General features: G+C 47.0%; 1 protein-coding gene across 1 annotated transcript in view; it reads right to left on the bottom strand.

The window, feature by feature from the left end:
- LOC139317822 (multidrug and toxin extrusion protein 2-like) overlaps positions 1 to 26270 on the bottom strand; it is a 46026-nt gene extending 19756 nt beyond the window's left edge. The window contains exons 1-5 of the mRNA XM_070944917.1: positions 26127 to 26270; positions 14226 to 14327; positions 10128 to 10196; positions 8350 to 8498; positions 792 to 834 (exon numbers count right to left, since the gene is read on the bottom strand). Coding sequence (XP_070801018.1) covers positions 792 to 834; positions 8350 to 8498; positions 10128 to 10196; positions 14226 to 14327; positions 26127 to 26270 — 507 coding nt within the window. The remainder of the gene's footprint in view (positions 1 to 791; positions 835 to 8349; positions 8499 to 10127; positions 10197 to 14225; positions 14328 to 26126) is intronic.
- Between the last annotated feature and the right edge of the window lie 773 nt (positions 26271 to 27043).

Here is a 27043-nt window from a genome sequence, read left to right as displayed (position 1 = left end):
CCGTGGCACCAGAAAGGTTTGTGCACGGCTCACTTAACAAGTGCCTTGCTTAGCAACGGAAATTCTGCTCCCAATTGTGGACGTAAATGGAGGACTACCTGTAACAGGTAGTCCTCGACTTACAACCACCATCAAGCCCAAAATTGATGTTGCTGAGTGAGAAATGTGTTAAGGGACTTTTGCCCCATTGTACGACCTTTCTTGCCACCGCTGTTAAGTGAATTCCTACAGTTGTGACAGGGTTGGTATGTGAATCTGGCTTCCTCGTTGACTTTGCTTGCCGGGTCGCAAATAGGGGATCGCGTGACCCCAGGACACTGCAACCCCATCATAAAGCTGAACCTTTATGTTCATGGGGATGCTTCAATGGTCGTTAAGTGTGAAAAACGGTCATAAGTCGCTTTTTCAGTGCTGTTGTGAGACGTCGAATGGTCACTAAATGAACCGTTGTAAATTGAGGACTTCCTGTAATTTTTTTTTTTCCTTCAAATCATCTTTTACTTGGGTTCACATTGTACCTTGAACTCTGAACCCGGGTTAATGAAACGTAATGCTTTCCTTCCCCTATTAAGTCAGATCTCAGCTAACAAGCCATCATGTCTTCTTAACCCAGTGTTTCTCAACCTTGGAAGCTTGAAGATGGGTGGACTTCAAGCTACCAAGGTTGAGAAACACTGTCTTAACCCAACAAGCCCTGTTCACACAACCGACAGATGAACAGACTTCCCCGGATCCTGATTTCGCCTGGTGTGTGTATGTGTTTGTGCGAACGCAGCCAATGACACACTTACCGGCAGGGCAGGAATAAAGATCATCACATAAATGTGGGTTAATCTGCAAGAAAAAATGAAAAAACATTTTAATGGGATGGGAACAAAAGAAGGACTCGGTGGCGGGATGGGACATAATAGCAATGGTTCCAGTATCTCAGGGGCTGCCCCAAAGAAGAGGGAGTCAAGCTATTCTCCAAAGCCCCTGAAGGCAGGACAAGAAGCGACGGGTGGAAACTAACCAAGGAGAGAAGCAACCTGGAATTGAGGAGAAACTTCCTGACAGTGAGGACAAATTAACCAGTGGAACTGCTTGCCACCAGAAGTTGAGGGCGCTTCATCACTGGCGGTTTTTATGAAGAGACTGGACAGCCATCTGTCTAGAATGGTATAGGGCCGTGATGGCGAACCTATGGCTCACGTGCCACAGGTGGCATGGGGAGCCATATCTGTGGGCACGCAAGCGTTGCCCTAGCTCAGTTCCAATGCCCATGGGTGCGCCAGCCAGCTGATTTTCGGGCCTTCTGGGCCCACCGGAAGTTGGGAAACAGGCTGTTTCTGGCCTCTGGGGGGGAGGCTGTTTTCACCCTCCCCAGGCTCCAAGAAAGCTTCTGGAGCCTGGAGAGGGCGAAAAACAGGCCTACCGGGCCCAATGTGCCATCTTGTGCCAAAAGCGAGGGAGGCGCGAGGGGGTGATTTTCGGGCCTTCCAGGCCCACCGGAAGTTGGGAAACAGGCTGTTTCCGGCCTCTGAGGAGGTGGGGAAGGCTGTTTTCACCCTCCCCAGGCTCCAAGAAAGCCTCTGGAGCCTGGAGAGGGCGAAAAATGGGCCTACCAGGCCCAATGTGCCATTATGTGCCAAAAGCGAGGGGAGCATGAGGGGGCGCGCGCACATGCGCAGGGGGCGGGGGAAATTGAATTATGGGTGTGGGCACATGTGCGCGCAACCCCCCGGGCTCCCCCAGCTTTTGGCATGCAACGGCGAAAAGGTTAGCTTATACTAGTGTGCGTCTTATACTCCAAAAAATACGGTAAATAGCTTGAAATAGATCTATACTAGTCTCCCTTTACTTCTTTATGTATATGTGTGTATGTGCTTGTAATACACTTTCTCTCACACACACACCACACACATACGCACACAAAACTCTTGTTCCAAAGACAAGCCCAAATATTGGAAGCCTTTCTTTCTCGATGCCCAGCCTCCAGCCCTCAAAGATAGACTGCCCCTTTCACTGGAGGGTCTCCTGCAAGACAAAATTGTCTTCTTGTTGTTGTTTTAAGGAAAAAAATAAATTAAGGATCTGCTGTTAACTCCTTCTTTCTCAAAAAAAAAAAAAAGTAGGTTTTTTCCGATGTGAAGATGAACTTTTGACCGAAAAAACATAAGAGAAGGAAAGTTTTTTCTCAAAGTTTGAAACGAAGAAGGAATTAAAAAAAAAAAAAAACAGGAACAAAGAGAAGAGGCAAAAAACAAGAAAGGGAAGAAAAAAAAGATAGTCGCGTAACTGTTACACAAGAGCAAGGTGTGTTTTTGGAACACAACCCATCCTTTCCTAATTTTTTAAAAAAGCAAAAATAATCCTGCCGGCGTGAAATAGAAGAATCTGTGACGTTAGAGCAGCTCTTTTTGTCCGTTTTTCTTTTCGGTGCTCCACCCAAAAGGAGGAAATTAAAGAGTTGGCTTAATTGGGTCGATTGCTTAATTTGATCTCGACGGGTTTGTGTGAAAGGGACACCTGCGATGGGTGTGTCTTTTGTGTGCATGTGGGTTGAAAGTAGTGTTATCATAAACCACCTTACGGGTCATCCCCGATTTACGCCCGCAACGGAGCTCAAAACTTCCGTTGCCGAGACATGTATGAAGTGAATTTTGCCTCGTTTTGCAACTTTTCTTGCCACCGTGGCTAAGTGAGTCGCTGCAGTTGTTAAGTGAGTCGCACGGTCGTTCAGTGAATCTGGCTCCCCTGTTGACTTGGCTTGTTAGAAGGTCGCAAAAGGGGATCGCGTGAGCCCGGGACACGCGGCAACCGTCGTAAATATGAGCCAGTTGCCAAGCGTCTGAATTTTGACCCTGGGGAATGCTGCAATGGTTGTAAGTGTGGGAAACGGTCATAAGTCACTTTTTTTTCACTAACGTCATAACATGGAACGGACCTTAAATGAATGGTCATAAGTCAAGAACTTTCTGTAATCCACCATCACTTGAAATACTCCGTTTTTTTTTCTGGAAAAGCTGTACTTCCTGAGTTATTCTATTATTTTGGGCGCCCCTCAAAAACAGATGCTCCCTTGCCTTTTTTGACCTCTCTCCCCCATGGATGACCATGGTTTGTTAGGTGTTTGTTACCCACTGCAATATTTGAGGCAGCCATAGGGAACTGAAGCACAAGTAGTCCTCAACTTACGACCACAATTGAGACCAGGATTGCTGTTCTTAAGCGAGACGGTTGTTAAGTGAGTCGCACCCAATTTTACGGCTTACGTCATAAAACAGGATGAGGCAGGACTCCCCAAAAGGCCGTAAGTGTGACCGCGTTACCGAGTCTCTGCAATCACGTAACCATGGGACAAAAGGACTGTCATAACTTCAGAAATGGGACGCGGCATCCTTTTTTCCAAGCAAGTCGTAACTTGGAAGAGTCACTAAGCTACCGGTCATAAGTTGAGGACGACTTATAAAAAGAATTGGTTTTAACAATGGTTAGATAATAAAAGTAGAAATTAGAAATGGGAAGAATATTACTATATATAAGTAAAGATTATTGTTATTATTACTGTTGTTATTATTATTATTATATAAACTTTTATTCATTAAACATAAAACTCAGTCAACTGAACATTCAAAAATGCGTCACAAATACCACTGACTGGTGCTAACGGTTGATACGGGTTGCTGCCAGCCTCTTAGGTATCAACCAAGTACCTTCTTAAGGTTATTATTATTATTACTATTATTATTATCACCATTATTATCATTATCATTATTATTACTATTAGTAGTAATAGTAGTACTATTAGGTACATGTAAAAAGACCCAGATAATACACTATTTATTGAATACTTATGCATATTAAAGAAAAATGTATAAATAAATATATATATGTAAGTCTTTGGTTATTCGGGTTTTCTCCCGCGTAAAATTGGAGGTGTCTTGGCAACGTTTCGACAAAGTCTCATTCGTCATCTTCAGGCTGGTGTTCTCGGCTTCGTGCTTCCAGGAGCAATGTGTGTGATCGCAGCTGTTTCTTCCTTCTTCCACACATTGCTCCTAGAAGCACGAAGCCGAGAACACCAGCCTGAAGATGACGAATGAGACTTCGTTGAAACGTTGCCAAGACACCTCCAATTTTACGCGGGAGAAAACCCGAATAACCAAAGACCTACATACAAACACCCGCGAAAACCTCAGAAAATATATATATATATATATATATATATATATATATATATATATATATATATATATATTTATATTTATATATATATAAATATATATACATATATATATATATATATACATATACATATAAAAAAAGGAAAGACTTGCACAAGCCAGAAAAATAAATAGTCCCATTTCACAGACAAAAGCCAGGAAAAGCTCCAGGCCCAGACAAGATAACGCCTTCTTGCTTAAAAGTCTGTGCTGACCAATTGGCCCTTGGCCCCCATCTTCACCCGAATCTTCAAGAAATCGCTAGAGATGTGCTATGTTCCTTCTTGCTTCAAACGCTCTACTATCATCCCAGTGCCGGAGAAGCCCACCATCAAGGAACTGAACGACTACAGACCAGTTGCTCTAACATCTGTAGTCATGAAAACCTTTGAAAGGCTAGTGGTGTCCCACTTGAAAACCAGAGGCTTTCTTGGAGCCTGGGGAGGGCAAAAACGGCCTCCCCCTGACCCTCGGAGGCCCTCCAGAGGCAGGAAACGGCCCATTGGCCAACTTCCGGTGGGCCCCGAAGGCCTGTTTTTCACTCTCCCCAGGTTCCAGAGCCTTTCCAGGAGCCTGGGGAGGGTGAAAACAGTCTTCCCCACCTTCCCGGAGGCCCTCTGGAGGCCAGAAAGGGCCCATTTCCCGACCTCCGGTGGGCCCAGAAGGCCCAAAAATCAGCTGGCCAGCTCACGCATGCATGCCATAGCTGAACTAGGGCAACGCTCACGTGCCCACCGATATGGCTCAGCGTGCCACCTGTGGCACACGTGCCATAGGTTCGCCATCACGGTCCTACAACATCTTGAATCTCCAAAGACGTATGCAAGGGTCCTCTTCGTAGACTTTAGTTCAGCATTCAATACCATCATTCCAGACATTCTTGTTGTGGCTCTGTTGCCTGAGCCTGGGCTATCGACAGATGCAGACTCTGAGAGTGAGGAAGAGAAGTTGGCAAGGCCTCCCTCTCCAGGACCCTCCTCTCTGGCAATGCCTCCGGAGGACACTGAAGGCCAAAAGATAGGCTCAGAGCCAAGCACGTCCCCGCAGCCACAGGTGGACAGTGACGAAGGAGATAAGTGCTGGCTGGACCCGCGACAGAGGCGCAGGGAGAAGCGTGCGCAGCAGAGGGGAAGGCATGCCAGAGATTAGCTGAGTCACAGGACCACACCACACAGGGTATAAATGTGGGTGTGGTGGCCGGTTCAGTTTGTGATGAGCAAAAACTAGAAATAATCCATGATCTCTGCGTTACTGGACTTTGCCTGCTTTATCGGACTGCATTTGGATTAATCCTTGTATTGTTGAAAACTCTGCTTGTTTTATCGGAATGCTGGCAGTCTAATCTTTGTTTTGTGTGAGTAAAGTCTGAATTGGCAGCTAGCCACTGGGTTGCTGCCAGCTTTATTTTCAAAGAATTTTGTTGTGTGGCTTATTAACTCCGGGCCGTCTGTGGGGGTGCGTGAGTGGAACGGGACAGAACAATTCTTCTAACTAAGCTAAACCAGCTAGTGGTACTTGAGCACACTTGTAAGGGGATCATAAGCTTCCTAACAGACAGGAAGCAGCAGGTGAAGCTAAGCAGAATCGCATCAGATACCTGTACAATTAGCACAGCCCCCCCCCCCAAGGCTGTGTGCTCTCCCCACTTCTCTTCTCTCTGCATACCAATGACTGCATCTCTAACGATACATCTGTTAAACTACTGAAGTTCGCAGATGACACAACAGTGAATGGTCTCATTCGAGACAATGATGAATCCACGTACAGACGGGAGGTTGAACAACTAGCCTCGTGGCGCGACCGGAACAATCTGGATGTCAGCGTTCCAGCTCTGACATATTGAAAGGAGAGGAGAAGCTTGAACTTTGGCCTACTTAATTCCTTTGAAGATTCTGTTTCCTCGGAGATGGGAGGAGGGGGGGCACATTCCTGTGATCTGACAGAGATGGGATGAGGAGAATGGCTTAGAAGATAGCCAATGAGACGCAGAGAATTGGGGATCGGAAAGGGGGAGATTGGGGGGCAAAGGTCAGTGCTGACCGTGAAAGAGCCAGGGACAGATCACTATGCTCAATAAAGAGAAAATTTCCTCAAAGATCGGCAGTTTAGAAATTCATTTAGTTTGAGATAGTATCGAAACCTGACAGAGGAACTGAACACGCTCAAAACCGTAGAAATGGTGGTGGACTTTAGGAGAAACCCTCCCATACTTCCACCTCTCACGATACTAGACAACACAGTATCAACGGCAGAGACCTTCAAATTTCTAGGTTCCACCATATCGCAAGATCTAAAATGGACACCCAACATCAAAAACGTCATCAAAAAAGCACAACAAAGAAGGTTCTTTCCGCGCCAACTCAGGAAGCTCAAACTGCCCAAGGAGCTGCTGATCCAGTTCTACAGAGGAATTATGGAGTCTGTCATCTGCACCTCCATAACTGTCTGGTTTGGCTCTGCAACCCAACAAGACCGACAGAGACTTCAGAGGATGATTAGAACTGCAGAAAAAAACATGGCTACCAACCTGCCTTCCATGGAGGACCTGTCTACTCCACGAGTCAAAAAGAGGGCTGGGAAAATATCTACAGACCGCTCACATCCTGGACATCAACTGTTTCAACTCCTACCCTTAAAACGACGCTATAGAGCACTGCACACCAAAACAACTAGACAGAAGGACAGTTTTTTCTTTTATGTACAGTGACAACATATGCAATTGCGTCCCTTTCTGGACCTGGACTCCTTGCACACAGTCACTCATGCCCTCGTCACCTTCCGTCTGGACTACTGTAACGCTCTCTACATGGGGCTCCCCTTGAAGAGCACCCGGAGGCTCCAGCTGGTCCAGAATGCAGCCGCGCGGGTGGTTATGGGAGCGACTTGACGCTCCCATGTAACACCGCTCCTGTGAGAGCTGCCCTGGCTCCCGGTGGTCTTCCGGGTGCGATTCAAGGTGTTGGTTGCCATCTTTAAAGCGCTCCATGGCTTAGGACCAGGGTACTTACGAGACCGCGTTCTGCCACCGATAGCCTCCCATCGACCAGTACGCTCCCACAGAGAGGGACTCCTCAGGGTGCCGTCGGTTAAACAATGTCGACTGGCAACCCCCAGGGGGAGAGCCTTCTCTGTGGGGGCACCTGCCCTCTGGAATGAGTTGCCCCCGGAGATTCGTAGGATCCCCGACCTTCGCACCTTTCACCGCGCCCTCAAAACGCTATTGTTTCACCAAGCAGGGCTGGCCTAAATGCTATTTTAATGGGTGGTTTCTATTTTAGCTTTTTCGACCAAATTAATTAATATTTTTAAATTGTCTTTTAACTTTCATATAGTTGTGGGTTTTATTTTTGGCTGTACACCACCCTGAGTCCTTCGGGAAAAGGGCGGTATAAAAATCAAATAAATAAATAAATAAATAAATAAATAAATAAATAAATAAATAAATAAATAAATAAATAAATAAATAAATAAATAAATAAATAAATAAATAAATAAATAAATAAATAAAATGCAGCAAGACACACTTGGCCAATAAAAATTCTATTCTATTCTATTCTATTCTATTCTATTCTATTCTATTCTATTCTATTCTATTCTATTCTATTCTATTCTATTCCCCATTCAAAAAAAAAAAGAATTTTTAGGATCCGGCTATGGATTTACACCAGGGCTGCTATTCAGCAGGTTCTGACAGGTTCCGCAGAACCGGTAGCGGAAATTTTGAGTAGTTCCGAGAACTGGCAAATACCACCTCTGGCTGGCCCCAGAGTGGGGCTGGAATGGAGATTTTGCATTATCCTTCCCCTGCCACGCCCACCAAGCCATGCCACGCCCACAGAACCAGTAGTAAAAAAAAAAAATTGAATTCCTCCACTGATTTGCACCGTTTTGCAAAACCGAGAGGCGCCCTTTTTTTTTTTTGCCGTTTTTCTCGATCTGTTTTGCGGGGTTAGAGACAGATTCAAAACGTCAGGGACTAGCAACATGACTCCCAGCTGCAAATAGATGAGTTCCGGCACAGGCTGGGGTCACCGCACCCAGAAGGGATTGTAGTTCAGGAATGCGTGCGTGTCTGCACAAGGCCGGGCATTGGCACACAATCGCCGAAGAACGGCACACAATCACCCGTTCGAGCATGCCCAACCTGGAGACTTCGGGATCCTGTCGGAAAAGCAGCAAGATCCTCTCGGTGTTAAGGAAAAGGGCCCAGCAGGGAAAGCAGAAAAGGAGAAGGATTAGGATGCCCCGTTGCAGGATAGTGCCGACTCTCTTCACGTTCTTACTCCCGTAAGTCTGGTTAAAAGAGAGAGAGAGAGAGAAAATAAAATAAAATAAAATAAAATAAAATAAAATAAAATAAAATAAAATAAAATAAAATAAAATAAAATAAAATAAAATAAAATAAAATAAAATAGGATAATAAAAAATAAAATAAAATAAATAAAATGAATAAAATAATTCATTTTATTATTGTTTAGCTCAACAGACAGAAGCACTGTAATTTAACACCAGCTGCCTGCAATTATTGCAAGTTCAATTCTCACCAGGCTCAAGGTTGACTCAGCCTTCCATCCTTTCTAAGGTGGGTAAAATGAGGACCCGGTTTGTGGGGGCAATAAGCTGACTTTGTATAAAATATACAAAAGTATGAAGGCTATTGCTTAACGCGTTGTAAGACGCCCTGAGTCTCCGGAGAAGGGCGGCATATAAATCAAATTTAAAAAATAAATAAATAAATAAATAAAAAATAAAATAAAATAAAATAATAAAATAAAATAAATAAAATAAAATAAATAGAATAGAATAAAATAAAATATAAAATAAATTAGAATAAAAATTAAAATAATAAAATAAAATAAAATAGGATAATAAAAAATAAAATGAATAAAATAATAAAATAAAATAAAATAGGATAATAAAAAATAAAATAAATAAAATAGAATAAAAAATAGAATAATAAAATAAAATAATAAAATAAAATAAATAAAATGAAAAATAAAATAAATAAAATGAAAAATAAAATAAAATATAATAAAATAAAATGTAAAATACATGATCCGTCATTTCCCTCAGGGCAGCTAGGAAATCAGATTCTTATTACAGGCAGTCCTCAAGCTACGGCCACGACGGGGCCCAAAATTTACGTTGCTAAGTGAAACATTTGTGAAGTGAATTTTGCCCCGGTTTACAAATTTCCCGGCCACGGTTGTTAAGCGATTCATTGCATTTGTTAAGTAAGTCACATGATTGTTAAGTGAATCTGCCTTCCTCATTGACTTTGCTCGTCAGAAGGACGCAAAAGGGGATTATTATTATTATTATTATTATTATTATTATTATTATTATTATTATTATTATTTATTGAATTTGTATACCGCCCTACTCCCGAAGGACTCAGGGCGGTGAACAGCCAAATAAAATACATATAATACAAATGTTAAAAAAGCATTAAAATACAATTAAATAATTGGCCCGGAAAACAAAATTTAAAACACCCCAAATTCATACGACAAATTTAAAATTGAAGAATTTTAAAATTTTAAAAACTTGATCCCGGAATCCTGCGACCGTCATAAATAGGAACCAGTTGCCAAGCGTCTAAATTTTTTATCACGTGACCACGGAGATGCTGCAACGGTCATAAGTGTGAAAAACGGTCCCATGTCACTATTTTCAGTGGCCTCGTAACTTGGAGCGGTCACTAAATGAACTGCTACAAGTCGAGGACTACCTCTGTTCACCCACCAAAGGATCTCTGAGCAAAGCGCTGAGGAATTCGAGGACCACACGCTTAAATTTATACAAATTCTCTTCATTGATAGGAGAGATGCAGAATCATAAGCATATGAGGATCAGAGAAAGGCTTTTATTGCCATGGTCATTAAGCGAATCACCGCAGTTGTTAAGCGTAAGACACGGTACCTGTGACATGAGGGTGTCGCATACCGATGCCAAGCCGGTACCCACCGAAATGCCAACCACGTTGACGACCTTGAAAGGAGGGAAGGGGGAAAAAGGAAAGGTCAGCAAGAGATTTCCACTGTATTTGTCCACCGTTCAGCCTCCAACACCGTCTTTCTCACCCATGGCAATTTGAAGATGGGTGGACTTCAACTCCCAGAATTCCTCAACCATCAATGCACGGAGGGTTGCAGAATTCTGGGTCCGTCTGTCAAAGCATGCTGGGAGTGGAAGTCCACCCCTCTTAAAGCAGGCTGGCTGGGGAATTCTGGGAGTGGAAGTCCACAAATCTTAAAGCATGCTGGCTGGGGAATTCTGGGAGTGGAACTCCACCCCTCTTAAAGCAGGCTGGCTGGGGAATTCTGGGAGTGGAAGTCCATCCATCTTAAAGCATGCTGGCTGGGGGATTCTGGGAGTGGAAGTCCATCCCTCTTAAAGCATGCTGGCTGGGGGATTCTGGGAGTGGAACTCCACCCATCTTAAAGCAGGCTGGCTGGGGAATTCTGGGAGTGGAAGTCCATCCATCTTAAAGCATGCTGGCTGGGGGATTCTGGGAGTGGAAGTCCATCCCTCTTAAAGCATGCTGGCTAGGGAATTCTGGGAGTGGAACTCCACCCATCTTAAAGCAGGCTGGCTGGGGAATTCTGGGAGTGGAAGTCCATCCATCTTAAAGCATGCTGGCTGGGGGATTCTGGGAGTGGAAGTCCATCCCTCTTAAAGCATGCTGGCTGGGGGATTCTGGGAGTGGAAGTCCATCCCTCTTAAAGCATGCTGGCTGGGGAATTCTGGGAGTGGAAGTCCATCCCTCTTAAAGCATGCTGGATGGGGAATTCTGGGAGTGGAAGTCCATCCCTCTTAAAGCATGCTGGATGGGGAATTCTGGGAGTGGAAGTCCACCCATCTTAAAGCAGGCTGGCTGGGGAATTCTGGGAGTGGAAGTCCATCCATCTTAAAGCATGCTGGCTGGGGGATTCTGGGAGTGGAAGTCCATCCCTCTTAAAGCATGCTGGCTGGGGGATTCTGGGAGTGGAAGTCCATCCCTCTTAAAGCATGCTGGATGGGGAATTCTGGGAGTGGAAGTCCATCCCTCTTAAAGCATGCTGGATGGGGAATTCTGGGAGTGGAACTCCACCCATCTTAAAGCAGGCTGGCTGGGGAATTCTTGGAATGGAAGTCCACCCCTCTTAAAGCATGCCGGCTAGGGAATTCTGGGAGTGGAACTCCACCCATCTTAAAGCAGGCTGGCTGGGGAATTCTGGGAGTGGAAGTCCACCCCTCTTAAAGCATGCCGGCTAGGCAATTCTGGGAGTGGAACTCCACCCATCTTAAAGCATGCTGGCTGGGGAATTCTGGGAGTGGAAGTCCACCCATCTTAAAGCAGGCTGGCTGGGGAATTCTGGGAGTGGAACTCCACCCATCTTAAAGCAGGCTGGCTGGGGAATTCTTGGAATGGAAGTCCACCCCTCTTAAAGCATGCCGGCTAGGGAATTCTGGGAGTGGAACTCCACCCATCTTAAAGCAGGCTGGCTGGGGAATTCTGGGAGTGGAAGTCCACCCCTCTTAAAGCATGCCGGCTAGGGAATTCTGGGAGTGGAACTCCACCCCTCTTAAAGCATGCCGGCTAGGGAATTCTGGGAGTGGAAGTCCACCCCTCTTAAAGCATGCCGGCTAGGGAATTCTGGGAGTGGAAGTCCACCCCTCTTAAAGCATGCCGGCTAGGGAATTCTGGGAGTGGAACTCCACCCCTCTTAAAGCATGCCGGCTAGGGAATTCTGGGAGTGGAACTCCACCCATCTTAAAGCATGCTGGCTGGGGAATTCTGGGAGTGGAAGTCCACCCCTCTTAAAGCATGCCGGCTAGGGAATTCTGGGAGTGGAACTCCACCCATCTTAAAGCATGCTGGCTGGGGAATTCTTGGAATGGAAGTCCACCCCTCTTAAAGCATGCCGGCTAGGGAATTCTGGGAGTGGAACTCCACCCCTCTTAAAGCATGCTGGCTGGGGAATTCTGGGAGTGGAAGTCCACCCCTCTTAAAGCATGCCGGCTAGGGAATTCTGGGAGTGGAAGTCCACCCCTCTTAAAGCATGCCGGCTAGGGAATTCTGGGAGTGGAAGTCCACCCCTCTTAAAGCATGCCGGCTAGGGAATTCTGGGAGTGGAAGTCCACCCCTCTTAAAGCATGCCGGCTAGGGAATTCTGGGAGTGGAACTCCACCCCTCTTAAAGCATGCCGGCTAGGGAATTCTGGGAGTGGAACTCCACCCATCTTAAAGCAGGCTGGCTGGGGAATTCTTGGAATGGAAGTCCACCCCTCTTAAAGCATGCCGGCTAGGGAATTCTGGGAGTGGAACTTCACCCATCTTAAAGCAGGCTGGCTGGGGAATTCTGGGAGTGGAAGTCCACCCCTCTTAAAGCATGCCGGCTAGGGAATTCTGGGAGTGGAACTCCACCCATCTTAAAGCAGGCTGGCTGGGGAATTCTGGGAGTGGAAGTCCATCCATCTTAAAGCATGCTGGCTGGGGAATTCTGGGAGTGGAAGTCCACCCGTCTTAAAGCATGCCAGCTAGGGAATTCTGGGAGTGGAAGTCCACTCATCTTAAAACATGCTAGCTGGGGGATTCTGGGAGTGGAAGTCCACCCCTCTTAAAGCAGGCTGGCTGGGGAATTCTGGGAGTGGAAGTCCACCCGTCTTAAAGCATGCCAGCTAGGGAATTCTGGGAGTGGAAGTCCACCCCTCTTAAAGCATGCCGGCTAGGGAATTCTGGGAGTGGAAGTCCACCCCTCTTAAAGCATGCCGGCTAGGGAATTCTGGGAGTGGAAGTCCATCCCTCTTAAAGCAGGCTGGCTGGGGAATTCTGGGAGTGGAACTCCACCCCTCTTAAAGCATGCCGGCTAGGGAATTCTGGGAGTGGAACTCCACCCATCTTAAAGCAGGCTGGCTGGGGAATTCTTGGAATGGAAGTCCACCCCTCTTAAAGCATGCCGGCTAGGGAATTCTGGGAGTGGAAGTCCACCCCTCTTAAAGCATGCCGGCTAGGGAATTCTGGGAGTGGAAGTCCACCCCTCTTAAAGCATGCCGGCTAGGGAATTCTGGGAGTGGAAGTCCACCCCTCTTAAAGCATGCCGGCTAGGGAATTCTGGGAGTGGAAGTCCATCCATCTTAAAGCATGCTGGCTGGGGAATTCTGGGAGTGGAAGTCCACCCGTCTTAAAGCATGCCAGCTAGGGAATTCTGGGAGTGGAAGTCCACTCATCTTAAAACATGCTAGCTGGGGGATTCTGGGAGTGGAAGTCCACCCCTCTTAAAGCAGGCTGGCTGGGGAATTCTGGGAGTGGAAGTCCACCCGTCTTAAAGCATGCCAGCTAGGGAATTCTGGGAGTGGAAGTCCACCCCTCTTAAAGCATGCCGGCTAGGGAATTCTGGGAGTGGAAGTCCATCCCTCTTAAAGCAGGCTGGCTGGGGAATTCTGGGAGTGGAACTCCACCCCTCTTAAAGCATGCCGGCTAGGGAATTCTGGGAGTGGAACTCCACCCATCTTAAAGCAGGCTGGCTGGGGAATTCTTGGAATGGAAGTCCACCCCTCTTAAAGCATGCCGGCTAGGGAATTCTGGGAGTGGAACTTCACCCATCTTAAAGCAGGCTGGCTGGGGAATTCTGGGAGTGGAAGTCCACCCCTCTTAAAGCATGCCGGCTAGGGAATTCTGGGAGTGGAACTCCACCCATCTTAAAGCAGGCTGGCTGGGGAATTCTGGGAGTGGAAGTCCATCCATCTTAAAGCATGCTGGCTGGGGAATTCTGGGAGTGGAAGTCCACCCCTCTTAAAGCATGCCAGCTAGGGAATTCTGGGAGTGGAAGTCCACTCATCTTAAAACATGCTAGCTGGGGGATTCTGGGAGTGGAAGTCCACCCGTTTTAAAGCATGCTGGCTGGGGGATTCTGGGAGTGGAAGTCGGTACATCCATGCGCCAGTCAATAGTCAATCCTCACCTTCTCTAATTCTACCGGGGTGACAGTGCTAGAAAATCTCTTTTCCTTCTTCGGCTAAGCGGGGATGTACTTACCGAGACAGCAAGGGTGACGGCATCCAGTTCCACCTTGCCCAGGTGGCCGCAGAAGATGGAGCTCACCACACTGATCAAGAAGCCCAACAGTTGGGCTGTGAACTGGGGAGGAAATTCCAAAGTTAGAGGGTCATCCTGAATGTCGTTTAAATATTTACTTCTGAAAGTCATTCTCTTAAATGGACAAGCCAAACACCACCGTCCGGTATTACCAAACCGCACACTTGTCTCCCAGTGGGGCGTATCGGAGATTGGAATTATAGAATAACAGAGTTGGAAGGGACCCTAGAGGTCTTCTAATCCAACCCCCTGCTCAAGCAGGAGACCTTATACCATTTCAGATAAATGGTTGTCCAATCTCGTTTAAAACGTCCAGTGTTGGAGCATTCACAACTTCTGGTGGCAAGTTGTTCCACTGGTTAACTGTTCTCACTGTCAGGAAATTCCTCCTTAGTTCTAAGTTGCTTCTCTCCTTGATGAGTTTCCATCCGTTGCTTCTTCTCCTGCCTTCAGGTGCTTTGGAAAATAGGGTGACCCCGTCTTATTTGGGGCAGCCCCTCAAATATTGGAACACTGTTATCCTGGTCGTCTTCTGGAAACCCACCCCTAACCACCTTGTCCTTCTGAGTTTCCAATAATCTGCCACTTTTACTTCTGGTGTTTTACTTTCTGGTTTCAAATGTCATGGAAAATGGTTCTTCAGCCAGAGACTAGCTTGCTAAAGTTAAGTGAAAAGTGTCCAGATAGTTGTGGAAATACGGTGTATGGTGGTGATTGAGGGGAAGGGGAATTCAAGTATTTTTCCAGGTGCTAAATTCAATGCCCCAATACGATATATAAACAAATATATAAGCAGATAGAGGGATGGACATACAGACGGATGGATAGATGGATAAGGAGACAGACAGACAGATGCATATGTAGATAGATAGATAGATAGATGAGAGATAGATGGATGGATAGTTGGTGGATGTGTAACAGACAGACGGATGGATGGACAGGTAATTATGTGAATGGATGGATGTATAGACAGATGGACAGACAGATGGATAAGGAGACAGACAGACATATATGTAGATAGATAGATATTTTATTTTATTTATTTATTTTATTAAATTTCTATACCGCCCTTCTCCCAAAGGACTCAGGGCGGTGAACAGCCACAAGATAAAAACACATAAATACAAAAATTTAAAATCAAATAAAAACGAATTAAATAATTTGGCTGAATTTAAAATACCCCATAATTAAAACGAATTAAAATTTACAATTAAAAAGGGGAGAGGATTTAGGCCAGGCCAGCTTGATGAAATAAAAAAGTCTTAAGCGCGCGACGGAAGGTGCGCAGATCCAGGATCCTCCGTATCTCCGGGGGGAGCTCGTTCCAGATCGTAGGTGCCCCCACAGAGAAGGCTCTCCCCCTAGGGGCCGCCAGTCAACATTGTTTGGCCGACGGCACCTGGAGGAGCCCCTCTCTATGGGAGCATACTGGCCGGTGGGAGGCTGTTTGTGGTAGCAGGCGGTCCTAGATAGATAGATAGATAGATAGATAGATAGATAGATAGATAGATGGATGGATGGTGGATGTGTAACAGACAGACGGATGGATGGACAGGTAATTATGTGAATGGATGAATACATAGACAGATGGACAGACAGATGGATAGATGGATAAGGAGACAGACAGACGTATATGTAGATAGATAGATAGATAGATAGATAGATAGATAGATAGATAGATAGATGGAGGGTGGATGTGTAACAGACAGATGGATGGATGGACAGGTAATTATGTGAATGGATGAATACATAGACAGATGGACAGACAGATGGATAGAGGGATCAGGAGACAGACAAACGTATATGTAGATAGATAGATAGATAGATAGATAGATAGATAGATAGATAGATAGATAGATGGTGGGTAGATGTGTAACAGACAGACGGATGGATGGATGGACAGGTAATTATGTGAATGGATGGACAGAGTGAGTAGATAGGTAGATACATGGATGGATGGGTGAGGAATAAGTAGACAGAGAGACAAATGAACAGATGGATGGGTAAGTAGGTATATTATAGGTAGGTAGATGGTATGTAGATGGATGGATACGTGCAAGGAAGGAAGGATAAAGGGGTGGATGGACGAATGCGTGGGTAGGTAGATATATGGATGGATGGATGTAGGGATATGTAGACAGAGAGATGGACGGACAGATGGGAGGGTAGGTAGATGGTAGATAGGTAGATGGATGGATGGGTATGTAGGGGGATGGATAGGTGGATGGAGGGAGGGAGGGAGGGATGAAGGGTGGATGTAGAGATAGATGAATGGATGGGTGGGAGGGAGGATAGGTACATGGATGGATGGATGGATGCAAGGATACGTACACAGGAGGACGGATGGAAGGATAGGTAGGTACATGGATGGATGGAGATGTAGATAGATGGATAGGTCGATAGGTGGATACATGAATGCAGGGGTGGGATTCGGACCGGTTCGGGAAAACCGGATGCTAATTTTACAACCGGTAGTTGCAAGGACTGGCTGGCCCCTCCCACTCCATCCCTCCCCTCCCAGGAGTCTCCATATGGCCTGTTTTAGGTGCAGGGTCCGCGCAGAGGCTCTGGGAGGGCGAAAAATGGGCCTCCTGGAAATACCGGAAGTTTGGATGGCCTCCGGAGCCTGGGGAAGGCTGTTTTTGCCCCTCCCAGAGGCTCGAGGAAAGCCTCGAGCCTGGGGAGGGTGAAAATGCCCCTCCCCATGGTACAGGAGGCCGAGTAGGCCCCGCCCACCCAAGCAACCAGACAGAGAACCAGTTGCTAAAATTTTTCAATCCCACCCCTGGATGAAGTAGGTAGGTAGCAGGAGTGGGTTCTAAATTTTTTTACTACCGGTTCTGTGGGCGTGGCTTATTTTGTGGGTGTGGCTTGGAGGTCATGTGACTAGGTGGGCGTGGCTAGCTGGTCAGAGTCATTTCTGGAAGGTCCTCGCACTTACGACCACTCCTCGCACTTACGACCCAGCTCATTTGTTTGCTTTTAACACTGATCAGCTGTAGGGCGGCCCTTTGAAGCCCCGCGGCAAGAGTTTAAACAGTTTTTTTTCCCTCTAGTCATCAGCTGGGACTCAGGAGGCCAGCAATAGATTGGGGGTGGGGCCAAATAAAAGGTAAGAATAACGTGGGGGGGTGGTGGGAGGGCAGGGGGGGGAGAACCGGTTCGGTGACATCATATCGTCACCGCTACCGGCTCGGCCGAACCGGACCGAACCGGGAGGAACCCACCACTGCTTATACCAGCGATCAGCAACCTGTGGCTCTGGAGCCACCTGTGGCTCTTTCACCCCTCTGCTGCGGCTCCCTGTTTAAGGTTGCCGACTCCTGCCTTATACCATCCTGAACAAATGGCTGTCCAATCAGAAGGTTGTATCTCTTCCCTTTGACACCTTCTGGGGTCTAGGCCCCATATTTTTTGGGCAGAGAGGGGCTGGGGAGAGGGCAGAAGGAGGTGGGGTCTGTTTCTGGAAACCAGCCGGCAGCGGTGGGTTGTGGGGGGGGGTCCGAACCAGACCGAACCGGGAGGAACCCACCACTGGTAGGTAGATACATGGGTGGACGGATGGATAGAGGAATAGACAGACAGATGTTGCAAAATACGTTTGCTTCAGCCTATCATTCTGGCTCTGCAACGCTCCACACTCGCGTGCCCTACCTAAGAGTCACCTCCTGCCAATCAAAGCGAGCGTTCGACACACCGGGAGCTCTCTCTCTCTCTCTCTCTCTCTCTCTCTCTCTCTCTCTCTCCCCTTGCGGTCTGCAATCCTCCGAGCCAAACAAACACTCCTTGTGTCTTTTGGTCCCAAAGAGTTTGATCTGGCTCTCGGAACCTGGGAATGCAAACTTTGGCTTGGCGCGTTTTGCACTGAAGGGAAAGACGCCAAGATAAGCGACATCCACCTGGATTAAGTCGGTTTATGCAATCTCCGCCCGGCGCGTTTATGTGAGCTGTCCGATCTAGGGGCTGACCTTTCTCCCGGCTAAAGGGCGACACGGGGGGGGAGTTACGAAAGGATTTTTATCAAGGAGCAAAGGACAGAAAGTTAGAAAGCATCGTCCTCTCCTCCAAAGGACCAGAAGGCAGGACAAGGAGCGACGGAAGCAACCTGGAATTAAGGAGAAGCTTCCTGACAGTTAGAACAATTCATCGGTGGAACTGCTTGCCACCAGAAGTTGTGGGTGCTTCATCACTGAAGGTTTTTAAGAAGAGACTGGACAGCCACTTTTTTTTTTTTAATTTGATTTATATGCTGCCCTTCTCCAGAGACTCAGGGCGGCTTACAATGTGCTAAGCAATAGCCTTCATACTTTTGTATATTTTTTATACAAAGTCAGCTTATTGCCCCCACAAACTGGGTCCTCATTTCACCTACCTTAGAAAGGATGGAAGGCTGAGTCAACCTTGAGCCTTGGCGAGATTCGAACCCTGCAGTAATTGCAGGCAGCTGTGTTAATAACAGGGTGCACTAAACCATTGTACTATCAAGGTATAGGTCTGGTATAGGTCTCCTGCCAGGTCCCTTCCAGCTCCTCTTCTTCTCTCTTCTCTTCTTCTCTCTTCTCTTCTCTTCTCTTCTCTTCTCTTCTCTTCTCTTCTCTCTTCTCCTCTCCTCTCCCCTTGGAGGTCATCTAGTCCAACCTCCCACCCAAGCAGGACATCCTACACCATTTCTGACAGGGGGCAGCCCAGTCTCTTCTTGAAAGCTTCCAGTGATGAAGCTCCCACAACTTCCGAAGGCAACTTCTGTTCCATGGGTTGATCGGTAGTAAAAGTATCTTTTCTCTAATGGAGTCAAGGGTCTTTCTTTCCTAGGGGAGTAAGCTGGGGCCAGCCTGACACTACCTGTAGCAGTGGTGGGTTCCTCCCGGTTCGGCCCGGTTCGTGAGAGCCGATAGCGGTGACGATATGACGTCACCAAACCGGTTCTCTATCTTTGGGAGCTGGCCCTCCCGCCCGCCCCGGCGTTATGCCGACCTTATATGTCGGTTTTTTCGCCCAGCTGAAAGGTGTGGCAGAGCGGATTGCTGCGCGCGACTGAAGAGGCGATCGCACGCGAAGCGCGCACACAAAGAGAACCGGTAGTAAAGCCGATTAGAACCCACCCCTGACCTGTAGCCGGGATGGAAGGGACTTTAGAGGTCTTCTAGTCGAACGAAGGCAAATCCAGGACAACCATCCCCAAAACTGAGATGCTCCAACTTCTGAAGCCAAACCTTCTCCTTCAAACCCAACCCGAAATGGTGACTATAAAGAAGATATTTTCTGGAAAATTTGGAAACCATTCGTGGACTATGCGCTGGGAAAATCGGATGCTTCGGTACCTGTACCCGGAGAACGTGGATTTTGGCGATCATGAGGATATATCCGAAGAACCAAATCTTCCTTTCTTATGTATAGCACAGGGTGAAGTATTGTATATGTTGTTTGTAATGTTATTTTAATAATAAATAATTTAAAAAAATAAAAAATAAAAAACAAACCCGGAATTTTTTTTTCTGCCTGAAGCAATATCTGGAAAATATCAAGGCTGGACATTATCAGATGATGATCTTAGCTGACTGGGAGTCAGATGCTTCTCATCCGGCAAGAGACAAAGGCCGGCTCAGTTGGGAATAGGGGATGTCCCCTTCTCCAGAACACCGAGAAATAGCACAAACTCTCCGGCCGCCGGCAAAAAGAAAAGAGGAACGCCAGTTGCTCGCACGTAAACCAAGCATTAAGTTCAGGGGGCAGGTTGCAACCCATTTAGCGATGCCGAAGGATATAAGCCGGATTGCAATTTCCGGCTTCAGATAGGAGGTAAAAAGTTTGCCGTAAATTCCAGGAAATTCCCCCAAAAAGGTTGACTCAAGGTTGACTCAGCCTTCCATCCTTTCTAAGGTAGGTGAAATGAGGACCCAGTTTGTGGGGGCAATAAGCTGACTTTGTATAAATATACAAAAGGATGAAGGCTATTGCTTAGCACATTGTAAGCCGCCCTGAGTCTCCGGAGAAGGGCGGCATATAAATCAAATTAAAAAAAAAAAAAAGATTCCCGTTGGGAAAACCCTGCCCAAATGGTGAATGGATTTATAAATGGAGGAGTATCAGGAAGTTGCTTGTGGGGAGGGATACTGTCCAACAGATACAAGAGCTCGAAGAGGCCACTGGATTTTCTGCTTTTTCTTTGAAGACTTTTCGCTTCTCACCTAAGAAGCTTCTTCAGCTCTGTGTGCGCTAAATACATTTGCCTTCTCGAGTGATTTGTAAAAAAAAAACAATCAAAAGGCAAGTATACAAATACTTAAATAAAAGCATTTCTGTAATTTTAATTTTGGCAGGTGACTGAAGGAATTTTTTTTAAAAAAGGAAAAACAGAGTTATCTTTTGTAGGAACCCTGATTTACGACTGGCCAATGTTTGTCTTTTAATTCTTCCCAAAAGAGGCCTCTGAGCTGACGAAAATGGATGGACGGATGGAGAAATAAGAAACAAAAGAGTCGTAAAAAAGAGACTTGATCACTCGATCAAGGTTTCCATTATCAGCTCAAGGTGGGCAGAGCCCAGAAGCTTATGTGAGTAATAAGGACAAAAATCCAAGAAACAGCCTATAAAACTAAAATTATGCCAGAAAAAAAAAGGAAGACAGCCAAAAAATCAGAACAGGGGTGAAATCCAGCAGGTTCTGACAGGTTCTGGCGAACCGGCAGCGGAAATTTTGAGCAGTTCGGAGAACCGGCAAATACGAACTCTGGCTGGCCCTAGAGGGGGGTGGGAATGGAGATTTTGCAATATCCTTCCCCTGGAGTGGGTTGGGAATGGAGATTTTGCAGTATCCTTTCCCTGCCACGCCCACCAAGCCACGCCCACAGAACCGGTAGTAAAAAAAAAATTGGATTTCACCACTGCTCCCTTTTCCCACTCACTTACAGATAGTCCTTGACTTACAACCGTTCATTTAGCGACCGTTCGAAGTTGCGACGTCGCTTTATAAAAGGGACTTTTTCACACTTACGACCGCTCCGGCATCCCCGCGGTCATGTGATAAAAAATTCAGACACGTGGCGACCGGTTCCTATTTATGACGGTCACAGCGTCCCGGGGTCACGTGATCCCCTTTTGCGACCGTCTGACAAGCAAGAGCCACGGGGAAGGCAGATTCACTTAACAACCATGTTAATAACTGCAGCGATTCACTTAACAACGGTGGCAAGAAAGGTCGTAAAATGAGGGGAAAACTCACTTAACGCCTGTCTCGCTTAGCAACAAAAATGTGGGGCTCGATTGCGGTCGTAAGCCAAGGACTACCTGTGATCGGCTTAACTCCAGCTTTTTTACATTCTTCCTTCTAGTGTTGGGTAAGGCGTGGTAGACTGCCTTGAGACATAGAGGTTCTTTTCAGCCATCCAGGCAAAAGCCCTGTCCCCAATCTCTTGTCCATTCCTCTCTCCAGCCTGGGGGAAGGACCATTCAATCATCCAACTTCTAGAATTTATAAGATTATAGAATTGTAGAACTGGAGGGGACCTCAAAGGTCCTCTAATCCAACCCTCCCCCCCCCCCGGGCCAAATCAGGAGTCCTTATACCCAGGGATGGGTTCTAAATTTTTTTACTACCGGTTCTGTGGGCGTGGCTTATTTTGTGGGTGTGGCTTGGATGTCATGTGACTAGGTGGGTGTGGCTAGCTGGTCAGAGTCATTTCTGGAAGGTCCTCGCACTTACGACCAGTCCTCGCACTTACGACCCGACTCATTTGTTTGCTTTTAACACTGATCAGCTGTAGGGCGGCCCTTTGAAGCCCCGCGGCAAGAGTTTAAATAGTTTTTTTCCCTCTAGTCATCAGCTGGGACTCAGGAGGCAGCAATAGATTGGGGGTGGGACCAAATAAAAGGTAAGAATAACGTGGGGGGGGGGGGGTGGGAAGGCAGGGGAGGAGAACCGGTTCGGTGACGTCATATCGTCACCGCTACCGGCTCGGCCAAACCGGACCGAACCGGGAGGAACCCACCACTGCTTATACCAGCGATCAGCAACCTGTGGCTCTGGAGCCACATGTGGCTCTTTCACCCCTCTGCTGCGGCTCCCTGTTTAAGGTTGCCGACTCCTGCCTTATACCATCCTGAACAAATGGCTGTCCAATCAGAAGGTTGTATCTCTTCCCTTTGACACCTTCTGGGGTCTACGCCCTGTATTTTTTGGGCGGAGAGGGGCTGGGGAGGGGGCAGAAGGAGGTGGGGTCTGTTTCTGGAAACCAGCCGGCAGGCGGTGGGTTGTCGGGAGTGGGGGGTTAGAGGTTTAAAACTCTGTTAAAACCTGTGAATACAGACAGGGTGGATTTGATTTAAATCGAGTTGATTTAAATCACAATTTAAATCATGATTTAAATCACTAGTAAAAAGGCTTGATTTAAATCAACTCGATTTAAATCATAATTTTTAAAGAGCAGCTGTCATCTCTGCTACTCCTTGGACCCACTGTTGACTCACCGATCGTCCCAGTGTTGCAGAATATACAGCCTCAGCTACATAACTAAGCTCCATTTCATGCGGAATAAACTAAATTATTTATGTATCTTAAATCGAAAATTATCTTACGATAGATTTTTACCCCAAAAGTTTTTTATTAAAATAAATTCGATAAAAATAAAAAAAAATCTGATTTAAATAAAAAAATCCGATTTAAATCAAAAAAATCTGATTTTTTTGATTTTTTAAAAAAAAATCATTGATTTTTATCCACCCTGAATACTGAGCTGATTTCTGTATTTGCTAACTCAGGGGTCTGCAAACTTAAGCACTCAAAGAGCCATTTGGACCCGTTTCCCACAGAAAAGAAAACACCGGGAGCCACAAAACTCTTCCTGTGCCTGACTATTTCCTGAGTGGCCACAAAACTAGCATATACAGTTGAATTAAAGATTCTGTTTTCTTCTGAAACTTTTCTTTTCTTGGATTTATCTATGGTTGGCCTACCAGGAGTTGAAAAGCTCAATAAATCGCGTCCTGGCAGGTGTCGCACATTGGTGGTTGTGATGCCTATTTTGAGTGACAGGGAGCCGCAGCAGAGGGGTGAAAGAGCCACATGCGGCTCCAGAGCCGCAAGTTGCCGACCCCTGTGCTAACTCAACAGTCCAAAGAAATAACAGCGTCGCCTTGAATAATTCATTCATTCATTCATTCATTCATTCATTGGAAAGGGGGCTGTTTAATTAATTTGTTTGCCACACGGGTAGTCCTCAACTTACAACAGTTCACTTAGTGACCGTTCAGAGTTACAACGGCACTGAAAAACAGCGACGTATGCTCATTTTTCACACTTAACGACCGTTGCAGCATTCCCCAGGGTCAGGTGATTTACATTCGGATGCTTGCCAACGGATTCACATTTATGACGGTCGCCGCGTCTCCAGGGGCTCCCGCGGGATTCCCCTTCTGCGAACCTTCCGACAAGCCAAGTCAAACGGGAAGCCGGATTCGCTTAACGATGGTGTGACTAGGTTAAACAACCGCCGTGATTCGTTTTAACAACTGAGGCAAGAAAAGTCGCAAAATGGGGCAAAACCACCCTCTCACTCAGCAAATAGAAATTTTAAGTTGAAGACTACCTGTATTCAGCCGGTTCGTGCAAACCGGTTGTGAAATTGCTGGCTGGCCCCGCCCTGCCTCAGCCCTTCACGCTCTGCCCCTTCCAGGAATCCCCATGCGCCCCGTTTTGGCTCCCAGGGGTACATGCCCCCCCGGCCCATTTTTGCTGCCAGGGGGGTGCAGGGGGTGTCACACCGACTGGCCACGCCCACCATGGCCACGCCCACCCAACCGGTCATTAGGGCAGAGAACCGGTTGTTAAATTATTTGAATCCCACCACTGCCTGTACTCATAAAAAGTGGGTGCACAGAATCACCCCCCAAAATATCTGGTCCCCTAACCCTAACAAACCGCACTCCGGTGGATCAAGAGGTGATCAATTCTGCCCCCTTCCTCAAACTTAATTTTTCTATTATTATTTTTTTTTAAAAAAAACAAACTTTCTCCCCCTGCTTTTCACACCAGCCTTCGGTGCACCCCAAATTTCTGGCTCTCCTTTCTCCCCCCCCCCCCACGCCATCACGTCCTTTTAACTCCTTCTTCTGCGTTCACACAACCTTCCCAGCCAAAAGAAAAAAAGTTTGCCACTCCTCTTGGAAAGCATTTGGCTTCCTGCCAGCTAAGTCTAATTGATTCTCGGGGTTCTAATTGATTCCCTAATTGATTCTCGGGGTTCAGATAAAGGATCCTCACATATCAATTATTGACAGAAATGGGAGAGGGAAGGGTGGGGCAGGAGTGTGTGTCCATTCACAGGACCTAGAGCTAAAATGGTGAGAATTTAGTTCTATCCCAGCTCCAAATAATCACATTTATTTGGCGGGTCATGGGAATGAAAGAACTAAAAGAAAAACAGGATGTGTTGATTTCCATTCCAGCAAAAACAAACAACCTTAATCCGCCTGGCAACTAAACTAAAATGGAGAGAATTTAATTTCCTTCCAGATGAAATAAACGTGTATAATCTGGCGGGTCGTGTGAACAAACCAAGGGAAAAAAAAAAAACGAGGGCGAGTTTATTCCCGTCCCAATCCCAATTAACACATGTAGAATCCAGCGAGTCGTGTGAACGAAGTAAGAAAAATTGGGGTGAGTTTATTCTCGTCCCCACCGCAATTAACACGGGTATAATCAAGGGGGTGGAGTGAAGGAACCAAGATAAAATAGGCTGAATTTATTCCCGTTCCAACACCAATTAACATGTGGATAATCCGGTGGGTCCTGTGAACGAACCAAGAAAAAAACGGGGCGAGTTTATTCCCATTCCAGCCCCGATTAACACATGTATAATCCGGCAGGTTGTGTGAATGAAGTAAGAAAAAATGGGGCGAGTTTATTTCTGTCCCAACACCAATTAACACGTGTAGAATCCAACCGGTCATGTGAACGAACCAAGAAAAAAATGGGGCGAGTTTATTCCTGTCCCCACCCCAATTAACACGTGTAGAATCCAATGGGTCCTGTGAATGAACCAAGATAAAATGGGCTGAATTCATTCCCTCCCCACCCCAATTAACACGTGTATAATCCAGAGGGTCATGTGACCGAAGGAAGAAAAAACCGGGGTGAGTTTATTCCCGTTCCAGCCCCAATTAACACGTATATAATCCAGCGGGTCGTGTGAACGAACCAAGATAAAATGGGCTGAATTTATTCCCGTCCCAACCCCAATTAACACGTGTATAATCCAGCGGTCCTGTCAACGAAGTAAGAAAAAAACAGGATGAGTTTATTCCCGTCCCAACCCCAATTAATACATGTATAATCCGGTGGGTCCTGTGAACAAACCAAGAAAAAACCGGGGCGAGTTTATTCCCTTTCCAGCCCCAATGAACACCTGTAGAATCCAGCCGGTCGTGTGAACGAAGTAAGAAAAAAACAGGGCGAGTTTATTCCCTTTCCAGCCCCAATGAACACGTGTAGAATCCAGCCGGTCCTGGTGAGTTTACTCCCGTCCCAACCCCAATTAACTGTGTAAAATCCGGCGGGTCGTGTGAACGAACTAGGAAAAAAATGGGGCTAGTTTATTTCCGTTCCAGCCCCAATGAACACGTGTAGAATCCAGCCGGTCCTGGTGAGTTCATTCCCTTTCCAGCCCCAATGAACACGTGTAGAATCCAGCCGGTCGTGTGACCGAAGGAAGAAAAAACCGGGGCGAGTTCATTCCCTTTCCAGCCCCAATGATCCCGTGTAGAATCCGGCGGGTCGTGTGAACGAAGCAACTGGAGCCCGGAGGGTCTTTTTCCCCCCCCTTCCCTTCCCCGATCCCTGCTTACCACGGGCCCTCCGATCTTGATCAGCTCCCGGGCTTCCTGCCAAGCGCCGACGGGCAGGAGGCGGCGGAGGCGGCGGGCGCAACGGGAAGCCGAGAGCGGCGGCGGCGGCGGGGAAGGCGGGCGACTCCGAGCCGGCTCCTCCATCACGATCTCGGCGGGGTCCCTTCGGCCATGAGTGGGGGGTGGATGGGAGGGAGGGGAGCCGCTCAACGGCCGAGGCGGCAGGAGGAGGAGGAGGAGAAGCGGCGGCTCCAGCAGCAGCGGCTCCCGCGGCCACGTGAAGCCAGGCGAGCAGGGGGCGTGGCCTGGGGGGGAATCCCCGCCGCTATTGGGTGGGACGCGCTGTGACGCGCGCGCCAAGCGGGGGGGGCGCTGGGGAGGGGGCTTGCCCCGCCCACTCCCCCCCAAAGGTTGGGCTTCCCCTGGGTGGGCGCGGGACACACGCACACACGCACTGGCCCCCTCCTCTGAAGGCACATTGGGATGGAGGGATGCAGATAATAAATGATAGATAGATAGGTAGGTGGGTGGGTGGATGGATGGATGGATACAGATGATAAAAGGTAGGTAGGTATGTGGGTGGAGGGATGGGTGGAGGGATACAGATAATAAAGGATGGATGCATGGATTGATACGGATGATAGATAGATAGATGATAGATAGATAGATAGATAGATAGATAGATAGATAGATAGATAGATAGATAGATAGATATAGGGATGGATGGATGGATGCAGATGATAAATGAGAGATAGGTAGGTGGATGGATGGATTGATGGATGGATGGATTGATGGATACAGAGGATAAATGAGAGATAGGTAGGTGGGATGGGTGGATGGATGGGTGGATACAGATGATAAATGATAAGCAGGTAGGTGGGTGGGTGGATGGATGGATGGATACAGATGATAAATGA

Source organism: Pituophis catenifer, unplaced genomic scaffold, assembly GCF_029215685.1.
Source record: "Pituophis catenifer annectens isolate HBS135680 unplaced genomic scaffold, rPitCat1.0.hap2 SCAF_1, whole genome shotgun sequence".
Classification (NCBI taxonomy): Eukaryota; Metazoa; Chordata; class Lepidosauria; order Squamata; family Colubridae; genus Pituophis; species Pituophis catenifer.
This window is presented reverse-complemented; position numbering and strand designations above follow the sequence as displayed.